Source organism: Phyllobates terribilis, unplaced genomic scaffold (assembly GCF_046119375.1).
Source record: "Phyllobates terribilis strain yellow unplaced genomic scaffold, ASM4611937v1 Scaffold_4__5_contigs__length_816908805, whole genome shotgun sequence".
Taxonomy (NCBI): Eukaryota; Metazoa; Chordata; class Amphibia; order Anura; family Dendrobatidae; genus Phyllobates; species Phyllobates terribilis.
Genome location: NW_027362764.1, coordinates 789,255,403 through 789,280,419, shown reverse-complemented (window position 1 = coordinate 789,280,419; position 25,017 = coordinate 789,255,403). Strand labels below are relative to the sequence as shown.

General features: G+C 50.0%; 1 protein-coding gene across 8 annotated transcripts in view; it reads right to left on the bottom strand.

Moving 5' to 3' along the window:
* The window catches only part of ADGRB1 (adhesion G protein-coupled receptor B1), a 911,276-nt gene that overhangs the window by 135,427 nt on the left and 750,832 nt on the right, over window positions 1–25,017 (bottom strand). For all 8 annotated transcript variants that reach the window (XM_073679967.1, XM_073679961.1, XM_073679962.1 and 5 more), the window contains exons 19-20: window positions 9,812–9,915; window positions 5,577–5,679 (exon numbers count right to left, since the gene is read on the bottom strand). In XM_073679967.1, the coding sequence (XP_073536068.1) occupies window positions 5,577–5,679; window positions 9,812–9,915 (207 nt within the window). The remainder of the gene's footprint in view (window positions 1–5,576; window positions 5,680–9,811; window positions 9,916–25,017) is intronic.

Genomic DNA, 25,017 nt, shown 5'->3' with positions numbered 1-25,017 from the left:
TTTTGTATTGATCTCCCAATCCCCGAATCCCTTGTCTCCTGAAAAAAAAAACAAAAATAAAAAACAACCATATCCCTCACCAGTCCACCGTCACGACGTAATAAAGATTGTCCCATGGCGATCTGGGTCACTTCTACAGCAGTCACATCAATCACTGATGTGACTGCTGTAGAAGACAGTACTGTATACTGACAGGAGTGTAAAATCACTCCTGTCAGTGTACGTGGCTCTGCTGCAGGCTGAGGTCACGTGAGTTCATCAGCTGAAGATCAGCTGATCAGACCCAGTAACCTCATACTGCATCAGTGGTACGTGGGAACATTTGTGAGAATATTCCCAAGCAGCACTGATGCCGTAAAGTGAGGTTCCGGAGCTCTCAGCTGATCTCCAGCTGATGAACTCAGATGATCTCAGCCGGCAGCAGCGATGTACACTGCCAGGAGTGAGCGCGCTCCCTTCAGTGTATGGCCGGCCGTTGGGATGATCGGGTCACTGGGGGACATTGGGAGGATTCTGGACAGGTGAGAATAGAAGGTGTTTTTATTTTAATATTGATTTTTCCTTTTTTTTTTTTACACCGTGCATATGCCGGCTCAGCTGAGGAGACTACGTCTCCCCTCAGCCACGGATGATGGAAGAAGTAGTCTTCATCCCCGACCTGGGTACTAATCTTTTCTGCATTTCTGCAGCGTATTCGACCCACTGACTTCAACTGAGTCAGTCAAATAAGCAGCAACCAACTGCTGCAAATCAGCAGATATATTTATACCTGCGGGTTTGCTGCGGTTCAATTGAAGTCAATGGGCAGGAAACGGGCAAAGAATGGACATGGTGCAGATTTAAATGCAATGACAATCCTGAGTGGAAAATTCCGCATCATGTGCACAGCACATCAGGATTGTCATTGCATTAGCTGGCAGTAGGAGGTAAGCATGGAAGAGGAGGAAAGCATGGGGGAGGAGGAAAGCATGGGGGAGGAGGAAAGCATGGGGGAGGAGGAAAGCATGGGGGAGGAGGAAAGCATGGGGGAGGAGGAAAGCATGGGGGAGGAGGAAAGCATGGGGGAGGAGGAAAGCATGGGGGAGGAGGAAAGCATGGGGGAGGAGGAAAGCATGGGGAGGAGGAAAGCATGGGGGAGGAGGTAAGCATGGGGGAGGAGGAAAGAATGGGGAGGAGGAAAGCATGGGGAGGAGGTAAGCATGGGGGAGGAGGTAAGCATGGGGGAGGAGGTAAGCATGGGGGAGGAGGTAAGCATGGGGGAGGAGGTAAGCATGGAGGAGGAGGTAAGCATGGAGGAGGAGGTAAGCATGGAGGAGGAGGTAAGCATGGGGGAGGAGGAAAGCATGGGGGAGGAGGAAAGCATGGGGGAGGAGGTAAGCATGGGGGAGGAGGTAAGCATGGGGGAGGAGGTAAGCATGGGGGAGGAGGTAAGCATGGGGGAGGAGGTAAGCATGGGGGAGGAGGTAAGCATGGGGGAGGAGGTAAGCATGGAGGAGGAGGTAAGCATGGAGGAGGAGGTAAGCATGGAGGAGGAGGTAAGCATGGAGGAGGAGGTAAGCATGGAGGAGGTGGTAAGCATGGAGGAGGAGGTAAGCATGGAGGAGGAGGTAATCATGGGGGAGGAGGTAAGCATGGAGGAGGAGGTAAGCATGGGGGAGGAGGTAAGCATGGGGGAGGAGATAAGCATGGGGGAGGAGGTAAGCATGGGGGAGGAGGTAAGCATGGAGGAGGAGGAAAGCATGGAGGAGGAGGAAAGCATGGAGGAGGAGGAAAGCATGGAGGAGGAGGAAAGCACACAGCTGCTGGCTTTGTTATACACACTATACAGTTCAGGGAATATTCTAAAGATTATTTTAACTCTTTGACTGTGGAGTGCGACCTCAAGTCGCTTTATTCTTATAAAATCTTTTCAGAAAAGTTATTTTCTTATTGTTTTTTTTGTTTATTGTTTACTTTTTAACAAAATGCATCGATAATGGAGAAACAATGATGAGGCCCAGGCGATGCTAGTGCTGGACAGGGAAACGAAAGGATAGCGGGGACAGCGGAGGTGCAGGTGTCGCACTTAGAGGATGTCCCTATAGATATGGTCGTAGTAGGAGACCGACTTCTGCCGAGCACAGGGGTACCTGATCCCCTCCGTATAAGAGGCTGCATGTACGGTCACAGGGAGCTATGGAAATGGTGGAGCGAGCCTGCGAGACAGCCTTTCCCGCAGGAATAGGGTATTGGACACCCCCTTTTCAGAATTAGTGGTGGTCTCGGCAGTTGTATCTATTCAATAGACCACAAGAACCTGCCATCCGGAATCCCCTTGGAGCAGCTGACCGTCTCCTTTCATTTACTGCTATTGAACATTATGCATCTTTGTGTAACCTGACAGTAAAATGACTTTGTGAACCCCGACGTAACAGTAAGGTTAATTGATTATGTGGGGGGTTAATTAAAGTCACAGTAACCCGACAGGAGCTGTGGAGGATGGACGCCGCGTATCTACTTCATCACTGCAATGCTTAATTAGGAGCACACGTAAATGAATCCGCTGGGGTTTGGCCTCCTGATCCGGGAAGTTGAGAGCGTGCGAGAGAAACAGGCATGTAACTGCGAGATAAGACAGAAATAAGGAACGAGGCCGGAGGAGGAGGAGGAGGATGTGTCCTCACACCTGACAGTACGGCCAGAGGGGACTGGAAGTCTCAGCAGTACCATGGACAGAAAGAGGAAAGGACAAGGAGCGATGATAAGGGGCGAAGCTGACGAGACGGAGGAGAAAATGACGATCAGGGACTCAACTGATGGGACGTATACAGAGAATGTCGTGTAATCGATAGGAAAAGAATTCACAACAAGAGATGAGATAATGCTGGTGAAATCACCAGGAACCAAAATCAGAGGATTAGACTGTGCTCATACTAATAGGGGGCAACGCTGCAATAAACAATAGGGGGCAATGAAGAAGAATCATAGGGATGAAATATGGACAAAACAATTATAATGCTGCTGAAAACAATAGGGGGTAAGGTGGTAGAATCAATAGGTTGGAGTATGGTCAAACTAATAGGGGGCAAACCTGGAGGAAACAATAGGGGGCAATGTAGTAGAATTATATGGTACGAATGTGGTCAAACTAATAGGGGGCAAACCTGGAGGAAACAAAAGGGGGCAATGTAGTAGAATTATATGGTAGGAATGTGGTCAAACTAATAGGGGGCAAACCTGGAGTAATCAATATGGCAAGCAATGTAGTAGAATTATATGGTACAAATGTGGTCAAACTAATAGGGGGCAAACCTGGAGGAAACAATAATGGGCAATGTAGTAGAATTATATGGTATGAATGTGGTCAAACTAATAAGGGGCAAACCTGGAGGAAACAAAAGGGGGCAATGTAGTAGAATTATATGGTAGGAATGTGCTCAAACTAATAGGGAGTAAAGATGTTATAAACAATAGGGGGCTGTGAAGTAGAATAATAGGGATGACAAATGGACAAACCAATAGATTACAATGCTGCTGAAAACAATAGGGGGTAAGGTGATAGAATAAATAGAATGGAATGTGGTTAAACTAATAGGGGACAAAACTGGTGTAAACAATAGGGAGCAATGCAGTAGAATCATATGATAGGAATGTGCTCAAACTAATAGGGGGTAAAGCTGCCACAAAAAAGAGGAGGCAATGGAGAATAATAAGTAGACTGACCGAATATTCCAATTGAGTTTCCTGTGAAACATGGCAGCATTTAGGAGCAAAACCTACACGACGGCAAAAACATGGCCGGATACAAAGAGGTTCAGGCATCAGAAATCAGAGGACAGGTTCCTTCTAATAATGTGACTGCACAGGGGCAGCTGAGAACATGAATGACGTCCCCTCCCCCGCTTCTGTGCGACCCCCTCTCTACCCTCCCCCGTATCCGGCCATGTTTGCCCCTCTCTACCCTCCCCCGTATCCGGCCATGTTTGCCCCTCTCTACCCTCCCCCGTATCCGGCCATGTTTGCCCCTCTCTACCCTCCCCTGTATCCGGCCATGTTTGCCCCCCTCTACCCTCCCCCGTATCCGGCCATGTTTGCCCCTCTCTACCCTCCCCTGTATCCGGCCATGTTTGCCCCTCTCTACCCTCCCCTGTATCCGGCCATGTTTGCCCCTCTCTACCCTTTCCCGTATCCGGCCATGTTTGCCCCTCTCTACCCTCCCCCGTATCCGGCCATGTTTGCCCCTCTCTACCCTCCCCCGTATCCGGCCATGTTTGCCCCTCTCTACCCTCCCCTGTATCCGGCCATGTTTGCCCCTCTCTCCCCTCCCCCGTATCCGGCCATGTTTGCCCCTCTCTACCCTCCCCCGTATCCGACCATGTTTGCCCATCTCTACCCTCCCCCGTATCCGGCCATGTTTGCCCCCCTCTACCCTCCCCCGTATCCGGCCATGTTTGCCCCTCTCTACCCTCCCCCGTATCCGGCCATGTTTGCCCCTCTCTACCCTCCCCCGTATCCGGCCATGTTTGCCCCTCTCTACCCTTTCCCGTATCCGGCCATGTTTGCCCCTCTCTACCCTCCCCTGTATCCGGCCATGTTTGCCCCTCTCTCCCATCCCCCGTATCCGGCTATGTTTGCCCCTCTCTACCCTCCCCCGTATCCGGCCATGTTTGCCCCTCTCTACCCTCCCCCGTATCCGGCCATGTTTGCCCCTCTCTACCCTCCCCCGTATCCGGCCATGTTTGCCCCTCTCTACCCTCCCCCGTATCCGGCCATGTTTGCCCCTCTCTACCCTCCCCCGTATCCGGCCATGTTTGCCCCTCTCTACCCTCCCCCGTATCCGGCCATGTTTGCCCCTCTCTACCCTCCCCCGTATCCGGCCATGTTTGCCCCTCTCTACCCTCCCCCGTATCCGGCCATGTTTGCCCCTCTCTACCCTCCCCCGTATCCGGCCATGTTTGCCCCTCTCTACCCTCCCCCGTATCCGGCCATGTTTGCCCCTCTCTACCCTCCCCCGTATCCGGCCATGTTTGCCCCTCTCTACCCTCCCCCGTATCCGGCCATGTTTGCCCCTCTCTACCCTCCCCCGTATCTGGCCATGTTTGCCCCTCTCTACCCTCCCCCGTATCCGGCCATGTTTGCCCCTCTCTACCCTCCCCTGTATCCGGCCATGTTTGCCCCTCTCTACCCTCCCCTGTATCCGGCCATGTTTGCCCCTCTCTACCCTCCCCTGTATCCGGCCATGTTTGCCCCTCTCTACCCTCCCCTGTATCCGGCCATGCTTGCCCCTCTCTACCCTCCCCCGTATCCGGCCATGCTTGCCCCTCTCTACCCTCCCCCGTATCCGGCCATGTTTGCCCCTCTCTACCCTCCCCCGTATCCGGCCATGTTTGCCCCTCTCTACCCTCCCCTGTATCCGGCCATGTTTGCCCCTCTCTACCCTCCCCCGTATCCAGCCATGTTTGCCCCTCTCTACCCTCCCCCGTATCCGGCCATGTTTGCCCCTCTCTACCCTCCCCCGTATCCGGCCATGTTTGCCCCTCTCTACCCTCCCCCGTATCCGGCCATGTTTGCCCCTCTCTTCACAGTTAATACTTTACCTTGTTTCTGGTTTGCGTTTGTCCCACCAGTATTAGGGCGTTGGAAGAGATGATGGACAAACAGAAGTTGATCAGGATGACGGAGCGTTCAGAGCGGATATACCTGGAGAGGAAGAGGAGAAACGTCAGAGCAGCGAGCGGCAGGCCGGCAATGAGGACGACGTCCCCGAACCAAGAGGAAGAAGTCACAGGAGCCATCATCAATGTACAGACATAGCAGAGCCAAGACTACTGTGTGCACCCCAATATATGCCCTAGATGTCACCTGCAGTCCTATGTAACACCACAGATAACACAGTGATAACTCCCTGAGTACAGATAATGTAGTAGATGTCACCTGCAGTCCTATGTAACACAGTGACAACTCTCTGAGTACAGATAATGTAGTAGATGTCACCTGCAGTCCTATGTAACACCACAGATAACACAGTGATGACTCCCTGAGTACAGATAATGTAGTAGATGTCACCTGCAGTCCTATGTAACACCACAGATAACACAGTGATAACTCTCTGAGCACAGATAATGTAGTAGATGTCACCTGCAGTCCTATGTAACACCACAGATAACACAGTGATGACTCCCTGAGTACAGATAATGTAGTAGATGTCACCTGCAGTCCTATGTAACACCACAGATAACACAGTGATGACTCCCTGAGTACAGATAATGTAGGAGATGTCACCTGCAGTCCTATGTAACACCACAGGTAACACAGTGATAACTCTCTGAGTACAGATAATGTAGTAGATGTCACCTGCAGTCCTATGTAACACCACAGATAACACAGTGATAACTCCCTGAGTACAGAAAATGTAGTAGATGTCACCAGCAGTCCTATGTAACACCACAGATAACACAGTGATAACTTTCCCGGTGCGGTGCCAGTGGACGGGTTACTCGGTGCGGAGGCAGTGGACGGGTTACTCGGTGCGGAGGCAGAGGACGGGTTACTCGGTGCGGAGGCAGTGGACGGGTTACTCGGTGCGGAGGCAGTGGACGGGTTACTCAGTGGGGTGGCAGTGGACGGGTTACTCGGTGCGGAGGCAGTGGACGGGTTACTCGGTGCGGAGGCAGTGGACGGGTTACTGGGTGCGGTGGCAGTAGACGGGTTACTCGGTGCGGAGGCAGTGGACCGGTTACTCGGTGCGGTGGCAGTGGACGGGATACTCGGTGCGGTGGCAGTGGACGGGATACTCGGTGCGGTGGCAGTGGACGGGTTACTCGGTGCGGAGGCAGTGGACGGGTTACTCGGTGCGGAGGCAGTGGACGGGTTACTCGGTGCGGAGGCAGTGGACGGGTTACTCGGTGCGGAGGCAGTGGACGGGTTACTCGGTGCGGAGGCAGTGGACGGGTTACTCGGTGCGGAGGCAGTGGACGGGTTACTCGGTGCGGAGGCAGTGGACGGGTTACTCGGTGCGGAGGCAGTGGACGGGTTACTCGGTGCGGAGGCAGTGGACGGGTTACTCGGTGCGGAGGCAGTGGACGGGTTACTCGGTGCGGAGGCAGTGGACGGGTTACTCGGTGCGGAGGCAGTGGACGGGTTACTCGGTGCGGAGGCAGTGGACGGGTTACTCGGTGCGGAGGCAGTGGACGGGTTACTCGGTGCGGAGGCAGTGGACGGGTTACTCGGTGCGGAGGCAGTGGACGGGTTACTCGGTGCGGAGGCAGTGGACGGGTTACTCGGTGCGGAGGCAGTGGACGGGTTACTCGGTGCGGAGGCAGTGGACGGGTTACTCGGTGCGGAGGCAGTGGACGGGTTACTCGGTGCGGAGGCAGTGGACGGGTTACTCGGTGCGGAGGCAGTGGACGGGATACTCGGTGCGGAGGCAGTGGACGGGATACTCGGTGCGGAGGCAGTGGACGGGTTACTCGGTGCGGAGGCAGTGGACGGGTTACTCGGTGCGGAGGCAGTGGACGGGATACTCGGTGCGGTGGCAGTGGACGGGTTACTCGGTGCGGAGGCAGTGGACGGGTTACTCGGTGCGGAGGCAGTGGACGGGTTACTCGGTGCGGAGGCAGTGGACGGGTTACTCGGTGCGGAGGCAGTGGACGGGTTACTCGGTGCGGAGGCAGTGGACGGGTTACTCGGTGCGGAGGCAGTGGACGGGTTACTCGGTGCGGAGGCAGTGGACGGGTTACTCGGTGCGGAGGCAGTGGACGGGTTACTCGGTGCGGAGGCAGTGGACGGGTTACTCGGTGCGGAGGCAGTGGACGGGTTACTCGGTGCGGAGGCAGTGGACGGGTTACTCGGTGCGGAGGCAGTGGACGGGTTACTCGGTGCGGAGGCAGTGGACGGGTTACTCGGTGCGGAGGCAGTGGACGGGTTACTCGGTGCGGAGGCAGTGGACGGGTTACTCGGTGCGGAGGCAGTGGACGGGTTACTCGGTGCGGAGGCAGTGGACGGGTTACTCGGTGCGGAGGCAGTGGACGGGTTACTCGGTGCGGAGGCAGTGGACGGGTTACTCGGTGCGGAGGCAGTGGACGGGTTACTCGGTGCGGAGGCAGTGGACGGGTTACTCGGTGCGGAGGCAGTGGACGGGTTACTCGGTGCGGAGGCAGTGGACGGGTTACTCGGTGCGGAGGCAGTGGACGGGTTACTCGGTGCGGAGGCAGTGGACGGGTTACTCGGTGCGGAGGCAGTGGACGGGTTACTCGGTGCGGAGGCAGTGGACGGGTTACTCGGTGCGGAGGCAGTGGACGGGTTACTCGGTGCGGAGGCAGTGGACGGGTTACTCGGTGCGGAGGCAGTGGACGGGTTACTCGGTGCGGAGGCAGTGGACGGGTTACTCGGTGCGGAGGCAGTGGACGGGATACTCGGTGCGGAGGCAGTGGACGGGATACTCGGTGCGGAGGCAGTGGACGGGTTACTCGGTGCGGAGGCAGTGGACGGGTTACTCGGTGCGGAGGCAGTGGACGGGTTACTCGGTGCGGAGGCAGTGGACGGGTTACTCGGTGCGGAGGCAGTGGACGGGTTACTCGGTGCGGAGGCAGTGGACGGGTTACTCGGTGCGGAGGCAGTGGACGGGTTACTCGGTGCGGAGGCAGTGCTGGCTCGCTCGCTTGGATGGGTCTGATGTGATTATCTCTGCGCACTCTCGGAGATGTTCGGGCAGAGATGCGCAGAGGCTGCAGGAAGCCTCAGGTTACCAAATCTAATTAGGACTTGTAGACGGAGCCATTTCTTTTTCTGCTGACCAATCTTGGATCACTTCGCCCAGGACGGGGAAGAGCTGAGCTTTACAAGGAGCAGACTGACACCAGCTGCACCGAACCTCCTCCTTAAAGGCGCACTCTATATTAAAGGGAGTTTCCACTATCAGATGAATAAATCCTGTAACTTTCTAATCTACTTTGTGTTTCAATCACCATTTTTCGGATCTCTGATTGCGGTCAGTGACATCCGAGGAGGACGGCCCATCACCCGCTCAGCGTCCTGACCTCTTCACAAGCAGAAGAATCAGGATCTCCGCTTGTGTCAGTAAATGGAAAAAAAGAGGGTGAAAAGCAACATAGATCTAGTGGCTCCCCACAGCTGATGGTTTGTTACAATCGCACCAAGCCTCCAGAGGACGATCCACCTGCACTGATACATTGTAACAAACTATGGCGAGATTCAGCACTTTACCGGGATCAGATATTATTGAATGTTTCTAGAAGGCGACAACTCTGGATCTATCAGGAACCAGATCACCTAAATAACACCCTAATGGGGTCACTATGGATCCCGCCTGCTACGCCCCCTTGTGGTGCAATGCCAGTGACCCCATAGCTCTGACTCCAGCGTGGCTGCATTGCCTTTTATACACTATGGTAGTCAGAAACCAATCACCTGCCTCACCATGGGCTTAAATTGTCCTTTCTATCCCTCATGCTTTACACTGCAGCTCTGTTCAGGTAGTGCACAGCTATTACCAGAGGCTCCAGCTCAGCTGCATCATATAATGGAGACTCGGGTACTCTGAAATCCATCCCTTGTCGCATACTGCTGTCTTGCCCCTATCACAAGCTTTACACTGCAGCACTGATCATCTAGGATCCGCTGTGTTGTGTCACATCATAGGCTCAGACAGCAGCCTTGTCCCTCCCTCCAAGCCTCACCAGCCAATCAATGCACAATGACAGCAATAGTCCGCCTGCTGGTTGGCAGAAGCACTGCACTCTCTGCACAGTTTTACATTCCATCCATTAACCCTTTCATATATTTAAAGTCACAGGACACATTATCTACTCACCTCCACACAGAGACGTAGATGATTATCAGAAGGAGAAGGGTGAGAGAGGAGACGCCACAGCCGACAATCAGGGTGACCGATGGAACGAGAACTTTCTCCATATTCTGCAAAAGAAGAAATAATGCTTTAAAAACAGAAATGTAGAATCCTCCAATTACTACAACCACCATCCTCCATCTCAGTATTCACTAACAGAAGCTTCCACTTGTCTCCCCTCGGATGCTGAGCAGCTCAGAAGTCTGACATGTAACATCTAAACATTTACTGCCTGGTCCGTGTCAGTCCTCACTGCAGCTCTTGCATTCTATTCACGAAGCAGCTTGCTCAGGATGAACAGAGCTATGGCTGTCAGGCACATTGGAGGAATGGACAATGCAGGAACACTGTCTGAGGGGGATGATTCTGGGTTATAATTGTACTTGCACCCACCACTCCCTTCAGCCACTATCCCTACTGCAAAACGTAGCAGAGCTGTGCTTGCAACGGAGCAGTTCCTCAGGATATAATCCAAAACTATCTCTGGTGTTACATAGGACTGCAGGTGACACATAATACATTATCTGTACTCAGAGAGTTATCACTGTGTTATCTGTGGTGTTACATAGGACTGCAGGTGACATCTACTACATTATCTGTACTCAGAGAGTTATCACTGTGTTATCTGTGGTGTTACATAGGACTGCAGGTGACATCTACTACATTATCTGTACTCAGGGAGTTATCACTGTGTTATCTGTGGTGTTACATGGGACTGCAGGTGACATCTACTACATTATCTATACTCAGAGAGATATCACTGTGTTATCTGTGGTGTTACATAGGACTGCAGGTGACATCTACTACATTATCTGTACTCAGAGAGTTATCACTGTGTTATCTGTGGTGTTACATAGGACTGCAGGTGACACATAATACATTATCTGTACTCAGAGAGTGATCACTGTGTTATCTGTGATGTTACATAGGACTGCATATGACATCTACTACATTATCTGTACTCAGAGAGTTATCACTGTTATCTGTGGTGTTACATAGGACTGCAGGTGACATCTACTACATTATCTGTACTCAGAGAGTTATCACTGTGTTATCTGTGGTGTTACATAGGACTGCAGGTGACATCTACTACATTATCTGTACTCAGAGAGTTATCACTGTGTTATCTGTGGTGTTACATAGGACTGCAGGTGACATCTACTACATTATCTGTACTCAGGGAGTTATCACTGTGTTATCTGTGGTGTTACATAGGACTGCAGGTGACATCTACTACATTATCTGTACTCAGGGAGTTATCACTGTGTTATCTGTGGTGTTACATGGGACTGCAGGTGACATCTACTACATTATCTGTACTCAGAGAGATATCACTGTGTTATCTGTGGTGTTACATAGGACTGCAGGTGACATCTACTACATTATCTGTACTCAGAGAGTTATCACTGTGTTATCTGTGGTGTTACATAGGACTGCAGGTGACACATAATACATTATCTGTACTCAGAGAGTGATCACTGTGTTATCTGTGATGTTACATAGGACTGCAGGTGGCATCTACTACATTATCTGTACTCAGAGTTATCACTGTGTTATCTGTGGTGTTACATAGGACTGCAGGTGAGATCTACTACATTATCTGTACTCAGAGAGTTATCACTGTGTTATCTGTGGTGTTACATAGGACTGCATATGACATCTACTACATTATCTGTACTCAGAGAGTTATCACTGTTATCTGTGGTGTTACATAGGACTGCAGGTGACATCTACTACATTATCTGTACTCAGAGAGTTATCACTGTGTTATCTGTGGTGTTACATAGGACTGCAGGTGACATCTACTACATTATCTGTACTCAGAGAGTGATCACTGTGTTATCTGTGGTGTTACATAGGACTGCAGGTGACACATAATACATTATCTGAACTCAGAGAGTGATCACTGTGTTATCTGTGGTGTTACATAGGACTACAGGTGACATCTACTACATTATCTGTACTCAGAGAGTTATCACTGTGTTATCTGTGGTGTTACATAGGACTGCAGGTGACATCTACTACATTATCTGTACTCAGAGAGTTATCACTGTGTTATCTGTGGTGTTACATAGGACTGCAGGTGACATCTACTACATTATCTGTACTCAGAGAGTGATCACTGTGTTATCTGTGGTGTTACATAGGACTGCAGGTGACACATAATACATTATCTGTACTCAGAGAGTGATCACTGTGTTATCTGTGGTGTTACATAGGACTACAGGTGACATCTACTACATTATCTGTACTCAGAGAGTTATCACTGTGTTATCTGTGGTGTTACATAGGACTGCAGGTGAGATCTACTACATTATCTGTACTCAGAGAGTTATCACTGTGTTATCTGTGGTGTTACATAGGACTGCATATGACATCTACTACATTATCTGTACTCAGAGAGTTATCACTGTTATCTGTGGTGTTACATAGGACTGCAGGTGACATCTACTACATTATCTGTACTCAGAGAGTTATCACTGTGTTATCTGTGGTGTTACATAGGACTGCAGGTGACATCTACTACATTATCTGTACTCAGAGAGTGATCACTGTGTTATCTGTGGTGTTACATAGGACTGCAGGTGACATCTACTACATTATCTGTACTCAGAGAGTTATCACTGTGTTATCTGTGGTGTTACATAGGACTGCATATGACATCTACTACATTATCTGTACTCAGAGAGTTATCACTGTGTTATCTGTGGTGTTACATAGGACTGCATATGACATCTACTACATTATCTGTACTCAGAGAGTTATCACTGTGTTATCTGTGGTGTTACATAGGACTGCAGGTGAGATCTACTACATTATCTGTACTCAGGGAGTTATCACTGTGTTATCTGTGGTGTTACATAGGACTGCATATGACATCTACTACATTATCTGTACTCAGAGAGTTATCACTGTGTTATCTGTGGTGTTACATAGGACTGCATATGACATCTACTACATTATCTGTACTCAGAGAGTTATCACTGTGTTATCTGTGGTGTTACATAGGACTGCAGGTGAGATCTACTACATTATCTGTACTCAGGGAGTTATCACTGTGTTATCTGTGGTGTTACATAGGACTGCAGGTGAGATCTACTACATTATCTGTACTCAGGGAGTTATCACTGTGTTATCTGTAGTGTTACATAGGACTGCAGGTGACATCTACTACATTATCACTGTGTTATCTATGGTGTTACATAGGACTGCAGGTGACATCTACTACATTATCTGTACTCAGAGAGTTATCACTGTGTTATCGGTGGTGTTACATAGGACTGCAGGTGACATCTACTACATTATCTGTACTCAGAGAGTTATCACTGTTATCTGTGGTGTTACATAGGACTATTACATAGGAGGTGCAGATGGAAGGAGCGGTGTGGGGGTGGAGGGGGCGGTGCGGGTAGAGGGGGCGGTGCGGGTAGAGGGGGCGGTGCGGGTAGAGGGGGCGGTGCGGGTAGAGGGGGCGGTGCGGGTAGAGGGGGCGGTGCGGGTAGAGGGGGCGGTGCTGTGTGTGGTGAGGGTAGAGGGTGAGGTGCAGTGTGTGGTGCGGGAGGAGGGTGCGGTGCAGATGATGAGCACTGGACAGTAATAGGACTGTTAGATCAGAACTTCTAGGAAATAATAATGAGGATGGAATCCAGGATGTGAGGGTTAGAATTAGGGTTGGGGTTAGTGTGAGGGTTGGGGTTAGTGTGAGGGTTATGGGTTAGTGTGAGGGTTATGGGTTAGTGTGAGGGTTACGGGTTAGCGTGAGGGTTAGTGTGAAGGTTAGTGTTAGGGTTGGGGCTAGTGTTAGGGTTAGTGTGAAGGTTAGTGTTAGGGTTGGGGTTAGTGTGAGGGTTGGGGTTAGTGTGAGGGTTGGGGTTGGTGTGAGGGTTGGGGTTAGTGTGAGGGGTTAGTGTGGAGGTTAGTGTTAGGGTTGGGGTTAGTGTTAGGGTTGGGGTTAGTGTTTTGGGGTTAGTGTTGGGGTTAGTGTGAGGGTTGGGGTTAGTGTGAGGGTTGGGGTTAGTGTGAGGGTTGGGGTTAGTGTGAGGGTTGGGGTTAGTGTGAGGGTTGGGGTTAGTGTGAGGGTTGGGGTTAGTGTGAGGGTTGGGGTTAGTGTGAGGGTTGGGGTTAGTGTGAGGGTTAGTGTTAGGGTTGGGGTTAGGGTTGGGGCTAGTGTGAGGGTTGGGGTTAGTGTGAGGGTTGGGGTTAGGGTTGGGGTTAGTGTGAGGGTTGGTGTTAGTGTGAGGGTTGGTGTTAGTGTGAGGGTTGGTGTTAGTGTGAGGGTTGGTGTTAGTGTGAGGGTTGGTGTTAGTGTGAGGGTTGGTGTTAGTGTGAGGGTTGGTGTTAGTGTGAGGGTTGGTGTTAGTGTGAGGGTTGGTGTTAGTGTGAGGGTTGGTGTTAGTGTGAGGGTTGGTGTTAGTGTGAGGGTTCGGGTTAGTGTGAGGGTTCGGGTTAGTGTGAGGGTTCGGGTTAGTGTTGGGGTTAGGGTTGGGGTTAGGGTTGGGGTTAGTGTGAGGGTTGGGGTTAGTGTGAGGTTAGTGTGAGGGTTGGGGTTAGTGTGAGGGTTGGGGTTAGTGTGAGGGTTATCACTGTTATCTGTGGTGTTACATAGGACTATTACATAGGAGGTGCAGATGGAAGGAGCGGTGTGGGGGTGGAGGGGGCGGTGCGGGTAGAGGGGGCGGTGCGGGTAGAGGGGGCGGTGCGGGTAGAGGGGGCGGTGCGGCTAGAGGGGGCGGTGCGGCTAGAGGGGGCGGTGCGGGTAGAGGGGGCGGTGCGGGTAGAGGGGGCGGTGCGGGTAGAGGGGGCGGTGCGGGTAGAGGGGGCGGTGCGGGTAGAGGGGGCGGTGCGGGTAGAGGGGGCGGTGCGGGTAGAGGGGGCGGTGCGGGTAGAGGGGGCGGTGCGGGTAGAGGGGGCGGTGCTGTGTGTGGTGAGGGTAGAGGGTGAGGTGCAGTGTGTGGTGCGGGAGGAGGGTGCGGTGCAGATGATGAGCACTGGACAGTAATAGGACTGTTAGATCAGAACTTCTAGGAAATAATAATGAGGATGGAATCCAGGATGTGAGGGTTAGAATTAGGGTTGGGGTTAGTGTGAGGGTTGGGGTTAGTGTGAGGGTTATGGGTTAGTGTGAGGGTTATGGGTTAGTGTGAGGGTTATGGGTTAGTGTGAGGGTTACGGGTTAGCGTGAGGGTTAGTGTGAAGGTTAGTGTTAGGGTTGGGGCTAATGTTAGGGTTGGGGCTAGTGTTAGGGTTAGTGTGAAGGTTAGTGTTAGGGTTGGGGTTAGTGTGAGGGTTGGGGTTAGTGTGAGGGTTGGGGTTGGTGTGAGGGTAAGTGTGAAGGTTAGGGTTGGGGTTAGTGTTGGGGTTAGTGTTTTGGGGTTAGTGTTGGGGTTAGTGTGAGGGTTGGGGTTAGTGTGAGGGTTGGGGTTAGTGTGAGGTTTGGGGTTAGTGTGAGGGTTGGGGTTAGTCTGAGGGTTGGGGTTAGTGTGAGGGTTGGGGTTAGTGTGAGGGTTGGGGTTAGTGTGAGGGTTGGGGTTAGTGTGAGGGTTGGGGTTAGTGTGAGGGTTGGGGTTAGTGTGAGGGTTGGGGTTAGTGTGAGGGTTGGGGTTAGTGTGAGGGTTGGGGTTAGTGTGAGGGTTAGTGTGAGGGTTGGGGTTAGGGTTGGGGCTAGTGTGAGGGTTGGGGTTAGTGTGAGGGTTGGGGTTAGGGTTGGGGTTAGTGTGAGGGTTGGTGTTAGTGTGAGGGTTGGTGTTAGTGTGAGGGTTGGTGTTAGTGTGAGGGTTGGTGTTAGTGTGAGGGTTGGTGTTAGTGTGAGGGTTGGTGTTAGTGTGAGGGTTGGTGTTAGTGTGAGGGTTGGTGTTAGTGTGAGGGTTGGTGTTAGTGTGAGGGTTGGTGTTAGTGTGAGGGTTGGTGTTAGTGTGAGGGTTGGTGTTAGTGTGAGGGTTGGTGTTAGTGTGAGGGTTGGTGTTAGTGTGAGGGTTCGTGTTAGTGTTGGGGTTAGGGTTGGGGTTAGTGTGAGGGTTGGGGTTAGTGTGAGGGTTGGGGTTAGTGTGAGGGTTGGGGTTAGTGTGAGGGTTGGGGTTAGTGTGAGGGTTGGGGTTAGTGTGAGGGTTGGGGTTAGTGTGAGGGTTGGGGTTAGTGTGAGGGTTGGGGTTAGTGTGAGGGTTGGGGTTAGTGTGAGGGTTGGGGTTAGTGTGAGGGTAAGTGTGAGGGTTGGGGTTAGTGTGAGGGTAAGTGTGAGGGTTGGGGTTAGTGTGAGGGTAAGTGTGAGGGTTGGGGTTAGTGTGAGGGTTGGGGTTAGTGTGAGGGTTGGTGTTAGTGTGAGGATTGGGGTTAGTGTGAGGGTTGGGGTTAGTGTGAGGGTTGGGGTTAGTGTGAGGGTTGGGGTTAGTGTGAGGGTTGGGGTTAGTGTGAGGGTTGGGGTTAGTGTGAGGGTTGGGGTTAGTGTGAGGGTTGGGGTTAGTGTGAGGGTTGGGGTTAGTGTGAGGGTTGGGGTTAGTGTGAGGGTTGGGATTAGTGTGAGGGTTGGGGGGTGGAGGATCCTCTGAATATCTGTAAATCTCAGCGTGACACATGACTACTCTCCCCATCATCTATGACCTCCCGGCCTCTACCACTGATCCTCCGCGGCTCCCCTGTAAGTTTTGGGGTTTTATTCGGTGACCCACACTGATTGGTTAGTAAACCCGAGCGGCGGTTTCGCTGTCACATCCGTCTTGGGAGTTTGTTTCTGGCCTTTATTTCATGTGACATCTGATTTCTGAAGCCTCGGTGCCTCATTAATCCCCTAAGAGGATGAGCCAAGAACGAGGAGCGACTGGAAATCTCCAGAGACGGGTTTTGGCTTTCGTGCCTCGACTTGGGCGGACATCTGTTTTGGGAAAATCATTTGCTAATTTTTTTTCTTGTGGAAATCTGTTCATTTTTTTTGTGGGGTCGCGTCCAATTTATTTGATAGTCACACGTTTTCTATAACTTTGTATATTTAGCCCCTTGGAGACCCGGATAATTTTTGTTCATTTCATATATTTTTTTTCCTCTACTGATTCAAAGAATATAATTCTCACAGACAATCACCGGTTTTGACCTGTATACATCTCCATGGCTTATATACTGTTTCCCAGCTACTGCAGGGTTAAACATTTTCACTTTTTGATGGAATATCTCTCTGATAGGACAATGGAGTATCAGAATCTTCAACAGGATACAATGTAATAACCTTTAATAACAGGTGGAGGAAACAAAATGTCTTCCTGTGATAATCTCAATGGAGTCTACTATCTAAAACAACCTTATTGAATTCCTATCGATTCTCCCAAACTTTCCCGGGTCCTCAATGTGACATACAGAGAGAGAAAAGGATGTATCGCACATCGACACCGCTCAACGCAGGAAGACACAATTATAGTTCACTCATCTGAGAATTCGTTTCACTGCATCAGACACAAAAAACATCTGCTCCTGGTAATAAACCTACAGGGGGTAATAAATACAGAGAGGGCACCTATACCTGCACCTGAGTAACGAGATGTAAGGGTGTTCAACTACGATAAGCCTAAAAAACTCAATACTGCCCTTATGTATAAGAATATAACTACTATAATACTGCCCCTTATGTACAAGAATATAACTATTATAATACTGCCCCTATGTACAAGAATATAACTACTATAATACTGCTCCCTATGTACAAGAATATAACTACTATAATACTGCCCCTATGTACAAGAATATAACTACTATAATACTGCCCCCTATGTATAAGAATATAACTACTATAATACTGCCCCTATGTACAAGAATATAACTACTATAATACTGCTCCCTATGTACAAGAATATAACTACTATAATACTGCCCCCTATGTACAAGAATGTAACTAGTATAATACTGCTCCTATGTACAAGAACATAACTACTATAATACTGCTGCTATGTACAAGAATATAACTACTATAATACTGCTCCTATGTACAAAAATATAACTACTATAATACTGCTCCCTATGTACAAGAATATAACTACTATAATACTGCCGCCTATGTACAAGAATATAACTACTATAATAATGCCCCCTATGTACAAGAATATAACTACTTTAATACTGCCCCCATGTACAGGAATATAACTACTATAACACTGCCCCTATGTACAAGAATATAACTACAATAATACTGCTCCTATGTAGAAGAATATAACTACTATAATACTGCTCCTATGTACAAGAATATAACTACTATAATACTGCCCCTATGTACAAGAATATAACTACTATAATACTGCCCCTATGTACAAGAATATAACTACTATAATACTGCCCCTATGTACAAGAATATAACTACAATAATACTGCTCCTATGTAGAAGAATATAACTACTATAATACTGCTCCTATGTACAAGAATATAACTACTATAATACTGCCCCTATGTACAAGAATATAACTACTATAATACTGCCCCTATGTACAAGAATATAACTACTATAATACTGCTCCCTATGTACAAGAATATAACTACTATAATACTGCTCCTATGTACAAGAATATAACTACTATAATACTGCCCCTATGTACAAGAATATAACTACTATAATACTGCTCCCTATGTACAAGAATATAACTACTATAATACTGTCCCTATGTACAAGAATATAACTACTATAATACTGCCCCCTATGTATAAGAATATAACTACTATAATACTGCCCCTATGTACAAGAATATAACTACTATAATACTGCTCCCTATGTACAAGAATATAACTACTATAATACTGCCCCCTATGTACAAGAATGTAACTAGTATAATACTGCTCCTATGTACAAGAACATAACTACTATAATACTGCTGCTATGTACAAAAATATAACTACTATAATACTGCTCCCTATGTACAAGAATATAACTACTATAATACTGCCGCCTATGTACAAGAATATAACTACTATAATACTGCCCCCAAGCTGTGAGGTTGTGTTTTGTAGCTCTCCTCATGTCTGGAGCAAGCCCAGGGCGGGGCCCCCCTGGGCGGGGAAGCTCCCCAGGCAAGGCCCAGGCTTCTCGGCCTACACTGGGACAAGGCTCCCAGGCTACTTCCAATGGGAATAATACACCCAGAGTCACTGTGAGACCTGTGACTGCAGCACAAAGCTCCAGTAAGAAAGAAGGAGATAAAGAATCTGTGTGTAAAGTTTTGGGAGGAAAACCAGCTCCAAGTGCAGCAAAGAAGCCAGAAGTCAGTAAAGAAATGCAGCAAAGTGTGAAGCTTTGTAATCCACCCAGTGGAAGTCCAGTCTGTGCACAGCCCCAGCCGGCAGCTCAGCCTCCATCACCATCAGGTGTGCAGCTCAGCTCTCCAGTCCGTGCACAGCCCCAGCCGGCAGCTCAGCCTCCATCACCATCAGGTGTGCAGCTCAGCTCTCCAGTCTGCAGACAGAGACGGACGTCTCTGGAGAAACAAACCCTCCAGGAAAATCTCCAGCAGCAGCATGTGGTGTCCGGCATGGTGAATTCAGGTCGCACGAGGTCGCAGTCTGGTGTCAGCGGGAAACTTGCCGCAGTGCCTGAATCCAACAAGGTAGCCACAAAAACACCTGTGGTGGACGCAAGGGACAAGTCAGTATTCAGAGTCCCTGACCCTGTGGCCAAGCCTAAATCTGTGGAGACGCAGCGTGCCCCCGAGCTGCAGCTGGCGGAGGAGATACCCGGACTGGTCAGGAAGATGGGTGAGTTGCAGCAGCACAAACAACTGCTGCAGATGCAGATAGACTTTATCTATAATCTAAAAGCAACTAACCCTGAGAGTAACGCTGTATGTGACATGAAACTGAACTCACTTGGTGTCGAGCTGGCGAGTGTGGTGCAGGACATGGACAGTGTGCTGGAAAGCATGGGGCCCCTGAAGGAGACCTACGCAAACCGGGCACGGTTCGCCTCCTATAAGCAGGACTGTGCTGCGGAGTCCAGAACCCCTGATGTGAAGTCAGAGACCCCCCAGCTGCAGGCACGACCGGTGTTACAGGCTCCCCGCTTCTGTTTCCAGGTTGGAAAAACACTGCAACAGCAGGCAGCGGCGTGTGAACGGGAGTGTATACCTCAGATTCCAGCAGAGGCACCACAAGTCCCAGAGTGCCCCATTGCATGTGAGACTGTTTGTGCTGATGAGGCCGAGGCTGAAGCACAGACTGGCGCTAATGATGCTGTGCCTATGGGGTCGGGGGCTGGGGGGGATTTACAGGCTGTGATGGACGTTGTACTGTCTGATGATAATAATGCTGTTCATGATAATGTGCATGATATGGGTGATTGTCCCCCTTTACCATCTAGTACACAAGGTGTGACAGCCCCTCCTGCTGCAGACCCTATCCCTGTCAGCCAGCCTAGTGTGACCCGGCAGGTGCCCCCCAGGAATGCCTGGAGCCGCGGCGCTCCGTCTTTCACCTCCGGAGCAGGGTATATGGGCCAGACATTTAGGCGCATAAATGTAGTGCGTTTTAAATTCTTAGGTGCCAAGGAGGATCTCCCACAGCGCAGGTATGTGGTGAGAGAGCTACTGTGCCGCCAGATGGGGTTTGTGCCGACTGAAATCCTGGCGGTAACTAATCTGCAGGACAGGCAGGGCTATGATGTCAGCTTTAAGCTCATGCCTGACCTGGATAGATTCTGGGCCAATTACCCCAAGTTCAGAGAAACTGAAGGCTGGAATAAGTTTATACTGGTTCCCATTTCCAGGCCAGATACCGTCACTGTGAATATCACCTTCTGGAATGAGGCCGTTCCCCCACAGGACATCCAGGTGTGGCTCCAGAGACATTGTGACCTCGTCTCTGGACTCACCAAGATCAGAGATGAGGATGGTATCTGGACAACGGGGTGGAAGGTCCAGGTGAAGCTGCGGCAGTATAACAACATCACTGCCCACCTACCCAACTCCTTCTTCATTGGGAGGGAGAAGGGGGCATGTTACTATCCCGGGCAGCCAAGAAAATGCTTTAAATGTGGTAAAACAGGTCATCTGGCTAATGCCTGTACTGTACTAAAGTGCAGCCTGTGTGGGGTAATCGGCCATGTCGCTGCAGACTGCCGGGACGTTAGGTGCAACCTCTGTGGTAAGATGGGCCACCCTCACAGGGACTGTCCAGACGCCTGGCACAATATCTGCAAAGCCTTCCCTGATGAGGATGTGATGGCAGGGGCAGAGGCTCAGGAGGTGGTGGCAGGGGCAGAGGCTCAGGAGGTGGTGGCAGGGGCAGAGGCTCAGGAGGTGGTGGCAAGGGTGCAGGAGGAAGAGGATTTAACTTCAGCAGGGATACTGAATAGCTCAGGTGCCCGCCAGGAGTCCACCCATGTAACACCAGAGCAGCGGGGTACAGAGGGGAACATGGAGGTCGTGCCTCAGGTAGCCCCCCCTTCAGCATCAATGTCTGTATCTGATGACTGGAGCGTAAATCATAATAAAAGAAAGAAAAAGAACACGTCCTCCCGTAAACCTGAGGCAGAATATGACTCTGGTCAGAGTGGTAGTAAGAAGGTCCAGAGTTCTGCAGATGTGATGGTTGTGTCCAACAAATATGGAGTCTTATCTGAGGATAATGATGATGACTATGAGGAAGAGTTGAGGAAAATTGATGCTGAATGTGACAGGGACACAGAGGACCATCCCCCGCCAAAGCGAAAGCCCTTATCTGTGGACCCTCAGGTGGAGGCTGACATGGACACCGGTGGTGGACAGAATATTTCTGATTCACGATGATGGCTGTTACTCTGCTCCTTCTATATTGTGTTGTGATGGCGGGGTTCTCATTAACACTGCCATCAAGTAACGTGAATAGTATTAAGGTGAGGAGAACGAGACACGCAGTGTATGAACATCTCAGATACCTGGACACAGATGTCATCTTCCTGCAGGAGACACGACTGACATCTCTGGGGCTTTTGAGAGAGGCAGAGAGGGAATGGCGGTCCGGTCCATCTTTCTGGTCACTGGCTGTGGAGCCTTACGCCGGGGTTGCTATCCTGTTTAACACCCATGATGTGACTGTACATAGGATGACAGAAGTGGTCATGGGAAGGTGTCTGGTCCTGGAAGTCACTATCCATGGTAGGCGACTCCGGCTTATTAACATCTATGGGCCACAGACGGTGACTGACAGGATCCAGCTGTTTAATGACGTCAGGCCTTTCCTCTTCACCTCTCTCCCGGTGGTGATGGCGGGAGACTTTAATGCCATACTGACATCAGGTGACAGCTCCTCAGGTAGGACAGTGACCAGGGACGGCAAGGTCCTACATAACATCATAATGCAGGCAGGACTGACTGATATTTTCACACAGGGAGGTCGTCAGCCAAAATTTACGTATTCTTGTTCCAACAGGAGCAGTAGGATAGATTTTGTTTTTGCGAGTCCTACTGAGGCTGTCAGCTCCCTGAGTGAGAAGGTCGTCCCTTACTCTGATCACCTCGCCTTGTGCTTCTGTCTGGGGACCTCTAACCGCCCGGACATTGGTAGAGGGTTGTGGAAGCTTAATTCCAGTCTCCTAGGTGATGCCTATGTCCAGAGTCGTGTCCACTCCCTTATTCAGGTCCATCTAGACAGGGTTGATTTTTATGACAACATGACCGACGGGTGGGAGGACGTCAAGGAGGATATCAGATCCCTCTTAAAGAGACTGTCAGTTAATAAAGGGAGGAACAAGTACAGCCAGTACCTAAAGCTGCGTAAAGAATTGGAGTCATTGTATTCGGCAGGCGGGGATGATAAAGTGAAGATCGACCGGCTGAAATCTGAGATAAGGCAGTATCAGTACAGCAGGTACACCTCCCTGGTTCTTGAACGGGATTATGGGTCCTTAGGGGCACCTGATCCCTTTGAGAATTGCAGGGAGAGGGTGGCCAAAAAAATGGTCCCAGGTCTCACTGACTCCCAGGGTGTATTGCAGGATTCACGGGAGGGTATTCTGGGGGTCGTGAGATCTTACTATGCTGACTTGTTTCAGAGGAAAGTTTTGGATAAAAATAAGATGGCTCAATTCTTGGAGGCAACTCCAGTGCCTGATACTAACGATCTGGACTTTTCTTCTTTGACAGCAGAATTAACGGTGGAGGAAGTTAAGGCGGCTATTGATAAATTATATCTGAAGAAGGCACCAGGTCCAGATGGTATAACAGCAGAATTTTATAAGGAATTCAGAGACCTCCTGGCTCCAATCCTTGTGGATGTGTATAGGAATTGTCTAGAAAATCACCTGATGCCTCCATCCATGAGAGTGTCCTCGTTAATTCTGCTGTCTAAAGGTAAAGAGCCGAGTGACATCAAGAACTGGAGGCCGATTGCCCTCTTGAATGTAGACAGGAAGATTCTGGCAAAGATCCTGTTTTCTAGGTTAGTTTGTTTGTCCCCGGCACTGTTGGCAGGCTCTCAGTTTGGCACAGTAAAAGGGCGGAACATCTCTGGAGCAGTCATCTCGATACGGGAGATGTTTGAGAGATGTAAAGCTCTGCGGTGTGGGAGATATGTTGTCAGTCTGGACCAGGCTAAAGCCTTTGACAGGGTTGATCACGATTATCTGTGGGCCACTTTGTCAAAGTACGGTGTTCCGGGACAATTCGTGGATTGGCTGAAGACTTTGTATAGAGAGGCGCTGAGCTTTCCTCTGATTAATGGTTGGCAGGGTGATACTTTTGGAGTTGAGGCAGGGGTGAGACAGGGCTGCCCACTGAGTCCGCTCCTGTATGTTTTCGCCATAGACCCGTTTCTGAGGTCACTGCAGGAGTGTGATTTTCAGGGGGTGCCGGTCCCCCACTGCCTGCCTCTGACTGTTGTTGCCTATGCTGATGATGTGACGTTGGTGATCTCCAATCCTCAAGAGGTGCGGATGTTATCGGCGGCCATCAGAAGCTACTCTGAGGCCTCCGGGTCTCTGGTCAACCTTGAGAAGAGTCAAGCTCTGTGGACGTTAGACACTGATCCCGGCTTTGATCTGCCACAGTTTGCTAAGGCCTCCACCCATATTAAGATCTTAGGGGTTAAATTTGGGAGGGATGATAATGCCAAGCTAAATTGGGAAGAGAAATTGGAAACCGGAAATGCAAAGGTTCAGCGATGGAAGAACTGGAGGCTGACCTACAGAGAAAGGGTCGCTATGTTGAAGACGTACCTGGTCCCCATCTTCTTGTATGTCTCTGTTATTTTCCCTTTGCCAGAGTCTTTCTCAGCGAGGCTTTTCAGCTTGTTCTTCCAGCTCTTGTGGGGGAATAGGTTGAACCTAATAAAGAGGGGAGTAACGTACCTACGGCGGAGAGATGGTGGGCTGGATATGTTAAATCCAAGGGTTTTCTTTGACTCCCTGTTTCTAAAAGTGAATTTTGGGAACATGGACTCAAACAGTAGCTCCCTGTGGGTGAATAGTATCAAGGACTGGATATTGCCTTTTGCAGAGTCTTGGGTGCGAGGTGGCAGTCTCAAGAGGAGGAGATGGACAGGTGGCCACCTCCCCCAGTATCTGGACTACGGTCTGAAGTGTGTCAGGAAGTGGGGACTGGAGAGGTCTTACATTGAGAGCAATACGAGAAGAGACCTATATGCTCATGTATGTGGGACGTTCTTCTTTTCTCCACTGGCCCTGAGAGATTGTGTCACCACCACCCTGCAGGAAAGTCTCAGGTTCCTAAACGGGAAACGACTTCCTCCCAAACTGTTTGACATCTCTTGGCTTTCACTACATAGTCGGCTCTTTGTCAGGGGGAACCTGAAACATCTGAGTGTCTCTGATCGGAATTGTCCCCTTGGTTGTCAGCAGGAGGAGACTATGGAGCACTTTATCTGTGATTGCTCGGGAGGGAGGAAGATCTGGGAGGAGGTGTCAGGTAATCTAAAAATCCCCAGACTTCTGACCCTAAAGTATCCTGACATAATCTATGGTGTCCCATCCACTGTCAGTAACATCGACAGAGAGACCATGTACATTATAATCAGTGTCATAAAATACTATCACTGGCACATGAGAACCCGGGTATCACTGCACAATGAGCCGTTCGATCACACCGCTGCAGCCAATCAGGTGATATCAGAACTCCGGTGGATAAAATCACTAGAAGTTGGAAGGAGTCAGAAAAACATAAAGTTATGGAGCAACGTAAAATTCAGTTAGGGAATATGATGATGATTATTATTATTAT